The sequence below is a fragment of the Solanum stenotomum genome, chromosome 4, assembly GCF_019186545.1.
Source record: "Solanum stenotomum isolate F172 chromosome 4, ASM1918654v1, whole genome shotgun sequence".
NCBI lineage: Eukaryota > Viridiplantae > Streptophyta > Magnoliopsida > Solanales > Solanaceae > Solanum > Solanum stenotomum.
This window is the reverse complement of record NC_064285.1, coordinates 60222777-60236222: the sequence shown is the minus strand read 5'-3', so window position 1 is coordinate 60236222 and position 13446 is coordinate 60222777. Positions and strand designations below refer to the sequence as shown.

Genomic DNA, 13446 nt, shown 5'->3' with positions numbered 1-13446 from the left:
TTTTTTTGCTTTCCGACGTAATCACTCTTTTTTTTTTTTTTTTATATGTTAAATCACTCTTCTTCTTTTTTCATATTTTCACTTCTAAATAATCAAAAAATAGATTTTCAAATCTCAACATAAAAATGTAAAAAATAATAATAATAATTCAAGAAACAGGGCATAAAATCATATTATAACATATGAAGAAGTAAGACATTATTGCTCATTAGCTGTTCAATTTAATTTGAGAATATGTAAGTAATTAATGTAGTCAGGAATAGGAAACATAAATAACAGAAATCATCATTATAAATTAATATAAGAATTGCGGTATTTTTTTTTATTTTTCTTCTTTCTTCCTGAAATGTGTGGATCATTTTAGTTATGTGACAAGTATGTTTATCATAGATGTTGCATCTAGGTGTAGATGCATAATTAAAATAATTTCCCTTTAGAATTTTGGTCACTTAATCACTGATATTATAGCTACTGCCCCCCTCCCAAATATTTTACTCTTTACCTCTTATCTCATGCTTCTAAAAGGAATTTTAAGTTTATTAATTATGAGGATAGAAGGTCCTTTATTTTAGTTGAGTAATGTGATAAGATTGCGTCTACTGGATCACACTAGAGTCGATGCTTTGCTGTAATTTGTTTAAGTTTGAGTTCAAATATTAGTTAATTCAAAATCGCTTTGTTAATCTTATTATAAGTAGGTGCTGATTTATTTTATGTGTTTTTTTTTCTTATGTGAAATCCATCTGAGTTCACCATGAACTCCTATTTTCTCTTGCATTACGAGAGAGCCGTAAAGACTCAAATTCCTCTTACCCGAGTCATCCAGTTGTAAAAATCGACGTACAGGTCCCGGAGTTGAAAGGATATGAAATAGATCGGAAGATTGGGCCAAAGGCCTAATCTTTATAAAAGATTGTATTTTGTTATTTTGGGCCTAAGCCCTTGTCCTTTTAATTGCTATTATTGTGGTAGTCCATTATTGTGTTAGTTCAGGACATGTGGAAGAATTGAGCCTAAGGCCCAAATAATATTCTATTTTGTGTTAGACTAGGATAGGTGCAGGTGACTCAAATGGGCCAAAGGCCCAAAACGAAAATGGATCCAAGTATTGATCCAGGCGAACAGAAAAAATCAAACTTGGGCCCAAATCCCTCTCCCTCTTTGTTTTATTATGCTCCCTTACTTGCTAATATTTGCCATTAATATTAAGGTCAACAAATCAAATCCCCGAGAGACGTTCATTTTGATTTAACAATTTAACTAAGCTGGTCATCTCTTGACAAAACTTAAAGAATAAGTTTACAAAATATTTCGATTAGATGATATCTCAACATTTTGCTTTTTCTCCCTTGAAATGGTCCTAACTATAAAATAGTTCAATTTCGCAATTTAAGCCAAATAACTAATCGTCGGATAACCGCGTTAGCGGGTGTTCTAGGTGCTTTCAAACCCTTCCTAGAACACTAATATGAACCCCCGAACGCCCTTATATTTTCAATTGATTCCCTGTTTTAATCTATTGAAAAAATAGTTTTCTTGATTTTTTTTCTTTAAAAATTAAGTGGCGACTCTTAAAACCAGTTAGAATATATTTTCCTTATAAAATAGTATGTAGCCTAAATTAACTCGTGAGTGATCTTATCAAAATATGTTTTAAAATAACATTTATTTATTTCATATGTTATATATAGTCATAATAGAGACGAGAGGGAAATACTCGGATGGTAAGCACCCCTCACTTCCAGCCTGAAGGTTGCGAGTTCGAGTCACCAATGGAGCAAAAGGGGTGGGAGCTCCTAAAGAGGATTAAAAAAAAAATAATAGTCATAATAGAGAAAAGTAATGATTTTGTTAAGAACTAAAAATATCAAAGAACAAAATAAAGGAATTAAATCTTAGTGAGAATTGAGCGGGGTGAGTTATCATCCACATTCTATCTCATTTTAGTCAATCTATTTTAACTCAAATAGCTTTTGAATGGGTCAATAACTCACCCATTTATCAACTTGTCTTAATTACACCTCTAATATAAACTCTATAAATGAGCACATGGTGTAGGTTAGAGTAAAGTTAAATGACATGTACACTCAAATTGCCTTAATTTGACAAGACAAATACAGGGTATCCCAAGACATTGGATTCGTACAAAAACAAATGAAGCAAAATGCAAATTTGTCCTTAGATCCACATCTATAGTTTCTTATTACTTACAAAAATGTTTGTACTTTGGTTCATTGATCTCACTCTATGTTTGACCAAATAGACGGGTCATAATAGGGCGAAGTCAAAAATTTTATTAAGTGTATTTAAAATAACGTGTAATTCCCTTTGATAATGATTGTTTCTTTGTTAGAAAGGTCTTTTTTATGAGGAAGTTATAGTTCTTTAATATTTAATTAACAAAAATATTTTGAAAATACTTTTTTTATCCAAAAGAAAAAATCTTACTACTATCTTAACTTATAACTTTACATTATTTACTTAAACATTATTATTATTCTTCATCACTCAAACATCCATGAAGATATTCTTTAATTTGTTAATATTATTATTAGTCTTTGATATATAGTTTTCTTGAAAATATTTTTCTACTTGTCAAGCAAATACCAAAAAAATATTTCTCACTAAATATAACTTTATTTATACCAAATATGTATTAAGAAAAAGGGAAAGTGATCAGACGGAAACAGTTTACACATAAATACTATTTACACTAAAATATATTAATTTACTAAAAATAATTATTGTAATCTTCTTTTTACAAAAAAAGAAAGTAAAATTGACTAATCAAAATTACCAAATAATTGAACGGGGAAGTATTTAGCAGTGACTTATTTTTATTTTCTGATTCAGTACAGAATGCTTATCAGGTGATTAATTAGATGTTTACGTTTAACAATTCAATTTATCGATTATCGACTTTTAAATAATTAATCCACCGAATTAACAATTACGATATTTGTTTGTTTGGTATAAATTTAGTAGTTATGAATCGATTTATTGGTTAATCAAGAAGGTAAACTAAAGTAATTATAACCCAAGATTTTGTTCACGAATGGTGGATGATTGTTAAGAAAAAGTACGGTGCTTCCATCTCATTGTCAGTAGAGTACTATTGACCTCATTACAAAATTCTAACACATAATATATAAATGTGTCCTTTAATTTAATTTTAATTTTAATTTATATTTATGTCTTTTTTAATTTTGAATATATATGAGTAGACATTTAAATTTGTATCAAGTGGCATACACATTCTACGTGGCATAATAAACATAGGATGTCACGTAAGATGTGAATTGTCACGTAAGACACCATATAGATATTTATTCATTTTTGTACAAATGTAAGTGTCTACTTATGCAAAATCAAAGTTGAAGGGCATAGATGTCAGTTGATGTCAAGTTAAATGTCTTGTTTATCTATCATGCCTAAATTCAACTGTACCATTTTGTGTCATTGCAGTGGCATATGTGAACTCAACTATTAACTGATGGACTTATTACATAAATGTGTTTTTAGCTTGACTTGAGCTGACATCTATTCCCTCTAATTTTGGTTGTGTAAAAATAGACACACACTTTATATGTGGCACAAAACATGTAGAACATGAATTCTCACATAGGACGCATGTGTCTAGTTATAAAACTTTTGAATAATTTAAGTGTCTATTTGTGCACATTCCAAATTGGAGAACATAATTATCAATTGATGCAAGTTAAAGAGCGCACTCAAGTATTATGTCTAATGATAACATAGATGAGCCTTTTGTTAAACATTGATAACATATTTAAGTTTTTCACCTCATATAAATATGATTCTTCGATGCCCCAAAATTCTATTTTAACATTTGCTTCAAAAAATCGTATGTATCTAATTAATCATCTTGATCGAGAAAAGTATTAAAAATATCCCTGAACTTGACGCAAATTATTATTAGTTTCGTACCCAAACTACTGACAATCTTAAAAACATTCATCTACTTACATAACTAAACATAAATACACCCCTAATTTGCAACAAAATATAACAAGTGGTCACAAACTCTTATGAGTTTTTAGGTGTTTTTAAAATCGTTAGTTGTTCAAAAATGAATCTAATAGTTCACACGCCGAGTTTAGGAGTAATCAAGTACTTGTTGACAAAACTAATCATCTTATATATATGGAATGATAAAATTAAAATATATCATCCAAAAAAGTTGTTTTGAATGTACTAAAAAGAGAAAATTTAAGACAGAGAAAGGAGTAAGGACCTATTAAAGTAATATGTCCTTTACCTACAAACCCCTAATAAAACCAGTAATAATCTAAGTTATAGGTTTGATTTACACTCTGCTTCTTTACAAACCACAAAGAGATCGCACAATCTTCGCTCCTCTCCTGCCGGCGCAGTCATCGGAACTTGAGAGAGTGAAAGAGATGAGTAATGGCTGAATCTGTGAATCGAAAATGAAGATCACCGACGACAAGGCTGAGCTACCGGCGGTTACGTTTCCCGGACTAGATCTCTTACAAAAACCGACGAATACTCGTAAACCGCCTCGAAGGAAAACAAACAACTTCAGCGCTGGAGTGAAGTTGCGGAGAGACATTGGAGGAAATACTCCTAAAGGAAGGAGGAGTAGGCCGGAAACTCCTCTTCTACGGTGGAAGTTCAACGAGGATATTCATGACAATGGTTCTGTAAAGGAGGAAACTTCGACGGTGGAGGTTGATCGGAAATGTAGTCGGAATAATTGTAGGACTGTGGTTTCTGTTAGGAAGTTAGGTGCGGGACTGTTTAGGCAGCAGCAGCTGCCGGAAGTCAAAAACGGTCAGAAGTTAGGGTTTCAGGTATTTTTCATCAAATTGATTTTTAGTTTTTGCTAATTTAGGCCTTTTGTAATTTGGTTGTTGCTGTATTGATATTAATTGTGGATCTAGCATTTATATTATAAGGTACATTGACTTGGAATATTGATGAATGTAGCAAAAAAAATTATGCTTGGGATAATTAGGAGTAATAGAGAAAAATGGAATCATTTCAGTACTAGTTTTTTCAATTGAGATTTGTCCTTTTAGACTCTCTGGCATAACTGATTGTCAATTAATACACAGCAAAATATAATATTTTGGTTATTTGAAACTAATCGATTCTTACCTATTTGCTTGTTTTTACATTAGATGGATTAGTGCTTACTGATTTTGCATTTTGTTGAATTTGGATAAAGCAATTAAGGATGAGTAATTTAGGAAACGAAGGAGAAAATTTTAACATTTTAGTACTCTATTTTCGTGAATTTGATATAGAAGAAGTTTGTCTTGGCCTTCTCTATTAAGTTTGAGAATTCTCTGTTCTGGTCACTTTCGTGCAACTGGGGAGTACTTTCATGCCGTTTTCTTTAAGTTTTCCAATTCTTGTATTTGTCTATGTTCCATTCTATACTGCTGTTAAAGCCAGCTATTGGGACCAAACCCATGGCCCTTTTATGCCCATATTATTACCTTAGAGTTATAGTAACGAGTAACTTGAAGGGTGTTTTGTTGTTTTAGATTCCAAGTTGACAAGGATTGTGCACCATTTTGGAGTTAATAATTTTTCTTTCTTCCATGCAGGCTGGTCTGGTTGAGATGCCCTTTCATTTTCATCATCGCAGTAAAGTGCATGACTCTCTCATTAATGATCCAGTGCAGAGTCCTCGGTCTGTCTTTGGTCCAACTAATGGCCTTTTTCACAAGGTATGTGACTTTTTTCTTAAGATGTTCCGAGTCTTTTAACTATTTAAGCTCATTATGTCGAGTTTCTTGGCTGTCATCATTCTGCAAATTTTTGTGGGTAGTTCAATTTTTATTATATTTAAGTCTCGTGATCTTTGTATTTAAAGTTTAAACACTATAGTCTCCTATTTCAATTGTTTCTGTTTATTATCTAATCTTGTTGCAATTCTCTACAAAATGCAGCTAGAAACCTCACTTCAGTTTTCCCATTCTGCTATGGAGGGGGCAACAAAGTGGGATCCAGTTGGCTGGACAACAGCGGTGGAAACAAAGAAGATATACGGCTCTCAGAAGCTTCTTGATCAACAAGTGAATACTGCTTCAATGATCTCTTCTCTTGAGGCAGAACTAGAGTGTGCTCGTGCCCGAGCTCATCAACTTGAGACAGAGCGGCATTCATCAAAAAAGAAACTCGAGCAGTTTTTGAGGAAACTTAGTGAAGAAAAAGCAGCATGGCGGAGCAAAGAGCATGAGAAAATTCGTGCAATTATGGATGACATGAGAGCTGACTTCTCCCGGGAGAGGAAAAACCGAAAGAGGCTGGAAATAGTCAATTCCAAATTAGTTAATGAATTGGCTGATGCCAAGTTATCAGTAAAACGCTATTTGCAAAATTTTGAAAAAGAAAGACAGGCTAGAGGGTTGATAGAAGAAGTGTGCGATGAATTGGCCAAAGAACTTGGAGAAGACAAGGCTGAGGTTGAGGAAATGAAGAGGGAATCTCTGAAGTTCACAGAAGAAGTAGATGAAGAAAGAAAGATGTTGCAGATGGCTGAGGTTTGGCGTGAGGAACGGGTCCAGATGAAACTAGTTGATGCCAAGGTGATGCTTGAAGAAAAGTATTCCCAAATGAACAAGCTTATTGGAGAACTAGAATCATTTCTGAATTCTAGAGGTATGAGTTTTGATGTGGAGGAGATGAAAAGAGCTGAGCAACTCCAACAGGCCGCTGCCTCTGTTAGCATTCGTGATATTAGAGAACTCACTTATGAACCACCAAATCAAGATGATATTCTTTCCGTTTTTGAGGATGTTCATTTTGTTGAACCTGATGAAAAGGATATCCAGCCATGTACATTTAGTCCTCGCTCTCTCAGTCCTGATGGTGTTGTTTACGACTTCCGCAGATATTCACAAGCATATGTCAATCAGAGTGCTAATTTAGAGGAAGAGGGAAGTGAGTGGGAAACGGTGACCAATGTTGAGGAGCAAGGTTCCAACTATTCTCTTGAAGGAAGCATTTCATCCGTCAACAAGAATTGCCAGCACAGCAATGTATCAAGAAGTAGAGCAGACTCAGAGGGAATTGGTGATGATGTCACATCGGTTTCAGAGATTAGTGAAGTATGTTCTGGACCAGCTCGGCAACTTACAGCGAAACTTTGGAAATCACGCCCGTGTAATGGAGACAATTTCAAAATAAAATCACTAGAAGGAACTAAAGGGAAGCTGTCAAATGGAAGACTATCTAATGGGGCCATTCTTTCTCCGGATCATGGTTCTAGTAAAGGTGGCTTTAGCCCCTCGGACCTTGGCCAGGAATGGAGCTCACCTGAGTCTGGCAACTCACAAATAGCACGTGGGATGAAAGGGTGCATTGAATGGCCGCATAACTCTCAGAAGAAAAGCTTAAAAGCAAAGTTATTGCAGGCAAGAACAGAGAGCCAGAAGGTCCAGTTGCGCCAGGTCTTGAAGCAGAAGATCTGAGGTAAGAGTTCTTATTACATGAGCTTTGAAGCCTCCTGTCAGCAGGTGTATCAGTAAAAAACCAAAACAGAATTCAACAATATCTTTGATAATAGTCTGCTCACTTGAACTTCATGGAGAATCATGTCTATGTATCGATAAATAACTATGTCGTCATAACTATATAAGAGTTAAGTGTAATTTCAAAGCTGTATTATTTGGTATTCCTTAATAGTTTGTCTGGCCATTCATAGAAAATTTTACCATGCGGAAAGAACTAGTACTTGCAGATTTATTGCTGCCTTTCAAATAGCGCGTTAAAAGTGTTCTGTTGAACAGCATGTTAGTCCATTTATGCGTAAATTCAAAACTCCTCTACCTACGTTAACCATTTTGTGCCCATGTCGTGTCTATTTTTCTGTGGGGTGGAATGGGGGACTCCTCTACCATTTCTTGGCCATGTCAAGTCTATTTTTTGTGGGGTGGGGCAGTCATATTTAACGTTGTCATGGAGAAGATAATAGTACTCTTGAAGAATTAGATGGTCCTGTTATTTTTTTCAAGACAGAATCCTAAGATGAAAGGTACATGCTGATAAGTTATTTTAGTATACAACTAGTATTTGCACCCGTGCAATATTTTTAAATCTCATAATTTTTAAATTAAAATAATTTCAAAATTTTATCATTCACTTTTTTTAAAAAAAAAATAGTTATAATACTACTTTATTACTATTTATATGATCATATTAACTTAATGTTTTAGTACACAATTTTACTTGTTATTATACTATTCTAATATCTATAATCAACTACGTTTTTTTTTGAAGTTTTTTTGTATAATAATTTAACATCTAAGTAAGGTAAATAAATAAATTTTAAAATGTGATTTTATTTTTTAGTCATATTTTATGGAAATATGGTTTCAAATATAGGATATGAAATTTTCAAGAAAGTGTGTAACTTCTTTGAAACTAAAACTATTGTGGGATTTTGAATTGTAAATAGTTTTCTATTTATTTATATCGACTATTTGAAATTTAATTTTATATATATATTAAAATCGTGCATTTATTTTTATTTTATCCTCTATTTATGTATATATTTTAATAAAATTTAAAATCCATGAAGGCTTCTGACTTATTTTTTATTCTACGTAGGAAATTTAAATAAATAACTACCACGTGTCGTTATTCTTATTTAATTTAGTATATTATTGATCTAAGAGTCTAGTAGAAATAACTTAAGTTTGTATCATCTTTATGAGATTACATGAGTATATTGTTATTTATAATACTACTTAATATTGTATTATGTAAAATTCACGATTGAGTTTGATTCCAACGATGAATTTAAAATTTTTATCTTTAATCTTTAATATTTTACATTTTAGCGTTAAGTTGAATTTAAAATCATTCATCACTCATATCTCAATTCAGATGGATAGATCATAACTATTTTTTTACTCTAATTCTAAGAGACGAAAAAGTTCTTCATTTAGCTTTGATAATTTATTTTAAAAAGTATAGTTTCAATTTAGTGTTGAAATTAATAGGGATAGTTATAACCATCTTATCTAAAAGAAATGCAATTATAGGACTCTGAGTTTAGTTAGGAATCAATCTAAGGTGAATTATAGGAGCCTAAAAAGTTCGTAGTTGAAACAAAAAGGATAATTTATTGCGACCTTTTAGTGTACTTTTTAAAAAGTTATTACTTGAATTCTTTCATTTTTTTCAAATGCAGATATGATCAGAAACAACACAATGAAATAATTTAAGAAAAAAGTGTTGATCATTTAAATTCCAATAAACTAAATTACTATGCTTAGCCTCTTTTTTTTTGCTAGTACAGTAAGAGTAATAATCAACTAATATAATTTACATTAATCACAATAATAGTTATTAAACTCTTGCAAACATATTACTGCAGCAACAAAAATAAATGCTTACTAAATAATCAAACAATGCTATTCTTTTGATTCAAAAAGAAAAAAGAAAAACCAAAATTAAAATTATACTACTTAACACTATTTTTTGAGATAGTTTTTAATAGTTTCTAACTCTACGCTTCATCAATCTAATGTGTAACACTGGAAACTGAAAAATATGCAACAACAAAAAAATTTAAATATTCATATCATTCTTATAATTCAACAAATATAAACAAACTTTTATAATCAGAAAATACAAAACCTTCTTTCGAAGAGCTCTTCATGTATTTCAAACAAATTCAAAGAAGAAATATATAAGGGAAACGGGAGCACTGATTTCATGATAAATATATCGGACACAAATTTTTTTTAAGAGTCAATATTTTATTTTGTTTGTAGTTTATCCTCATAGATGTAGATATATATAGATATTGGAGAGAATTTTTAAAATTTTCGCAAAGCTGTGTTCTTCATAACCACCCAAGAAAACTGTCCTATTTTTTCGTCCCATTTTTCTATTTCTAACTTATCTGATATTATTTTTCAAATATAAATATTTTATTTTCAAATTTATTTTTCAACGACTGTTAAAGATTTCCTTAATTGGTGGAACCACTCCATTTTCTTTTTTCGTGTTTGAATTTTTTTTTATTTTGAAATAGAATATTTAAATTAATTTTAATTACACATCATTAATTTCTAACGTATCTGATATTTTTTTTGCTGGATATAAATATATTTTTTTCAATAACTGTTAAAGATTCCCTTAATTGGTGGAACCACTCCATTTTCTTTTTTCGTGTGAATTTTTTTTTATTTTGAAATAGAATATTTAAATTAATTTTAATTAAAAACTTTTTTTTTAGTGCTGACACATGACATTTTTTCTTCTCCTATTATATATAGATAAATTGTTTCAAGCATTTCTATCGTGAGTTCCACAGACAGGCATCTACCATGAACTACGTACAACCAAAGAATCACTGAACGGAAAAGGACTCAACGTACATATAGTGGGAAGTGGAGCTAATAACTGAGAACGGTTTTGCTCAACAACAGTAAGAGTTTCAAATGGAAGAACATTGGTTCCATTCATTTTGCAAGTTTTGATTGATGCACAAAATTTACATTTTGTAAGCAAGTTACTTGCAGAAACAACTGCAGCATTTTTTTCTCCTTTTAGGATTTAGTAGTTGTTCCTCAATCCTCAGATTTCTTCTCTACAAATTGGACAACTTCCATGTCTGATTAGCCACTCATCTATGCATTGTGTGTGGAACGAATGTTTGCAACTTGGTAGCACCCTTGCCAAGTCCCCGTCTTTGAAATCCTACAAAACAATAAAAATTCAACTTGTATACACTGACAATGTAAATTAATTGAAATTAGTTACCTAGAAAACAGTGTAGATTAAATAGTTTTTATACTGACGATGTATATAAGTAAAGGTAAATGATTAAATAGGCTTTAGTGGCTCACCTGCAGGCAAATTGCACAAGTGACTTCTTGAGATTCTCTATCTGTATTCACTGAGCAGAAATTGTACTTTGGCAACTTCTTTATGACCTCTTGTGATAATCCTTTCGTTGCATTGATATCAAAGATGTCAGATATTTCCCTCAAACTTGACTCCACAGTACTAACCTGAATTTCAAAAAAATGTATACAAATTAATTAGTTTAGGCATGCACCTTATAATAACCCCAAAAATGTATAAGGTTGTGTGTCTAATCAAACACAAATCACAACTAGAAACAAAGGTTTTTTTCACCGCGAATTACTAAAAAGTTTCTGTAATAAAACATGATTTTCCCACTCATTTCCTACTGAACTAACTCAATGGGAAAATGCATGGTGAGAAACGGATTCTCACTGAAATAATGGGAGACTTCCTAATTTTACGGAATGAAACCATTTTCTTTTCTCAGCGATTCGATCGAAATATCAGTGGTAGGCATGATGTTTTACTTATTTCCACTCATTTCCGGTCGGATTCCACTAATTCTTACTAAAATAGTGGGAAACTTCCTGATTTGTCCATATGACAGTATAACTATCTTTTATTTTCTCATCGATTCAATCAAAATATCAGTACGAATAACCACTGGACATTTTCTAGTGCGAAAATAATAACTTTTTAGTAGTGAAATTTTGTATCATTTTGAAGAGTCGGAGCAACATATTAGTCATGATGTCTTACTTGCCACTGATAAGCCTTGAGAACAGCTGGACTAACCCATTCCATGAATACCTTTCCATTTACTAGACTACATACAAGTGCAACCTGCATGTAAAAAATTAGGACATCAACAATTTCTCTATACAAACAACAGTATACTCGAGAGTCTTTCAGAAACAGTTTCTTTACCTTAGAAAATGGTTCTCCGTTAAGTATAAGTTCGACTAATTGGACAGTTGTAACAGCTCCAGTAACAGCACCAACACCGGCCCCTCGGAGTAGCCCTGTTTCTGTTGTTTGTCCTTTAATTGCTCCTGTCACTATCCCTATTGTCGCTCCTCCTGATACAAATAATTAATTTCATCATTACTAATTAATTAAAACACCTAACTTAGTACTAAAGTATTAAATTTTGAACCCATATATATCGTGATTTCAAATCTCGAGGTTAAAAGTACTCTATTTGTTCAATAATAATTGTCTAGTACTATTGACTTGATATAGGGATCAAGAAACACTAAATGATAAAAGTAATTTTACCAAATTATTCATATTAAATACAAATCATCTAAATATTGAAAAATGAATAGTATTTATTAGCAAAGATAAAATAAACACAACATAATAAACTATTTATTGGTTTTATAAACTGGAAGTATTATTAGACATTTTCAAATTAGTATAGCAGACAAGTGAGTATACTGACAATTTTATCTAAAGACAGAGTTTGGCTTGCACCCTTTGTTATAGAGATAAACGCGCTTTCACGTTTTCTTTTAAGTACCAAAAATGACCGAAGATTTTTAAACTATAATTAATGAAATCAATGGTTGGTGGAAGTTTGGCAATGTTTCATAATAAAATCTAAAGAAAAATAAATAGTTTTTGTTTTTAAAGTAGAAAATGATAATTGAAATTAACTTAAAGTTGTGTTTTGACCATTAATACAAATTGAAGTATTTTTTTTACTTTTTGTAAGTCATTTGGAGTAAATAAAAGTATAAAACACTTTTTTATGATCTTCAAATTCTGAAACTCAACTTTAAATTGAATTTCAGAATTTTACAGCCAAATGTGTTTCTAGAGTTTAACTCCAAAAAATAAAAAAGTGAAAAATTTTCATGACCAAACGTTCGCTCAAAGTATCTTAACGTCCAATTTTGTGAAATCGAGAAAGAAATACATACCTAAAGCAAGAATGCACATAAAAAGAGCCCAAATAGTATTCTTTATGACCATCAACAAGAATCCAGAAGATAAGCCAGCAAATCTGAAGAAAACCCAAGTGAAAATACACTCTTTACTTTTTACTAGTAAAGTATAAATGTAAGTAAACAAATTGTTCGTCATTTGAAAAAAAATGAATTCAGTCCCAAGCCAGAAAACTGTTACAAGGTCAGAAAGATATGGTAAGAGAAATAATAAAGAAGGTAGAATTAGAGAGTGAAATTTTTTGTGTAGGAAGAAAGAACAAGTGAGTAGTTGAAAGTAAAGGCAAAGTGCATTTATAGCGGGGGTGTATGTCATGGTACTAAGAGGAAAATGCATTTAGATCTTAGAGCTACCACTCACGTGCTAACTCATGCATGTGTTGTTCAAGTGTAAATGATCAACTAATCACTATGATCGGATCATGGCCCGACATTCAAGATTTACAGTGTGTTTCGAATCGTTAAAAAATAAGTAGATTTCGTACTTATTTTATGATGTTTGATATTTATAAATTAGACAAATACTATGGGCTGAGATTGAGGATATGAGTGGGGGTAGTGCGAAATGGGGGCTATAGGGGTGCATGTGAGGATGGGATAGGGATAGGGAATAGACAATTAATGTGAAATGTTGTTTACGAAACTTATTTTTTCTATTTTAATTAGAGACGTCATTTTC

The 13446-nt window shown here is 31.7% G+C and overlaps 2 protein-coding genes across 2 annotated transcripts; one reads left to right on the top strand and one right to left on the bottom strand.

Moving 5' to 3' along the window:
* Nucleotides 1–4307: 4307 nt before the first annotated feature.
* On the top strand, nt 4308–7679 carry LOC125862069 (uncharacterized). Its single transcript, XM_049542045.1, has 3 exons — nt 4308–4835; nt 5598–5720; nt 5943–7679. The coding sequence occupies exons 1-3, from the start codon at nt 4452–4454 to the stop codon at nt 7464–7466; spliced, it is 2031 nt and encodes a 676-aa protein (XP_049398002.1). The 5' UTR covers nt 4308–4451; the 3' UTR covers nt 7467–7679.
* A 2770-nt stretch (nt 7680–10449) lies between these two features.
* LOC125862383 (NEP1-interacting protein-like 1) lies at nt 10450–13006 on the bottom strand. Its single transcript, XM_049542433.1, has 5 exons — nt 12744–13006; nt 11746–11897; nt 11578–11661; nt 10857–11021; nt 10450–10707 (listed from the first exon to the last, which is right to left on the bottom strand). Exons 1-5 carry the CDS (start codon nt 12904–12906, stop codon nt 10585–10587), a joined length of 687 nt encoding a protein of 228 aa, XP_049398390.1. The 5' UTR covers nt 12907–13006; the 3' UTR covers nt 10450–10584.
* Nucleotides 13007–13446: the final 440 nt, after the last annotated feature.

What these genes read in the sequence shown, in the direction of transcription:
- LOC125862383 (XM_049542433.1), bottom strand. Translation starts at nt 12,906, where the DNA reads ATGACGAACAATTTGTTTACTTACATTTATACTTTACTAGTAAAAAGT. An exon ending in TATGTGCATTCTTGCTTTAG is followed by an intron (nt 11,898 to 12,743) that starts GTATGTATTTCT and finishes TATTTGTATCAG; the next exon opens with GAGGAGCGACAATAGGGATA. An exon ending in ACGGAGAACCATTTTCTAAG is followed by an intron (nt 11,662 to 11,745) that starts GTAAAGAAACTG and finishes TTTTACATGCAG; the next exon opens with GTTGCACTTGTATGTAGTCT.
- LOC125862069 (XM_049542045.1), top strand. Translation starts at nt 4,452, where the DNA reads ATGAAGATCACCGACGACAAGGCTGAGCTACCGGCGGTTACGTTTCCC. An exon ending in GTCAGAAGTTAGGGTTTCAG is followed by an intron (nt 4,836 to 5,597) that starts GTATTTTTCATC and finishes TCTTCCATGCAG; the next exon opens with GCTGGTCTGGTTGAGATGCC. An exon ending in CTAATGGCCTTTTTCACAAG is followed by an intron (nt 5,721 to 5,942) that starts GTATGTGACTTT and finishes TACAAAATGCAG; the next exon opens with CTAGAAACCTCACTTCAGTT.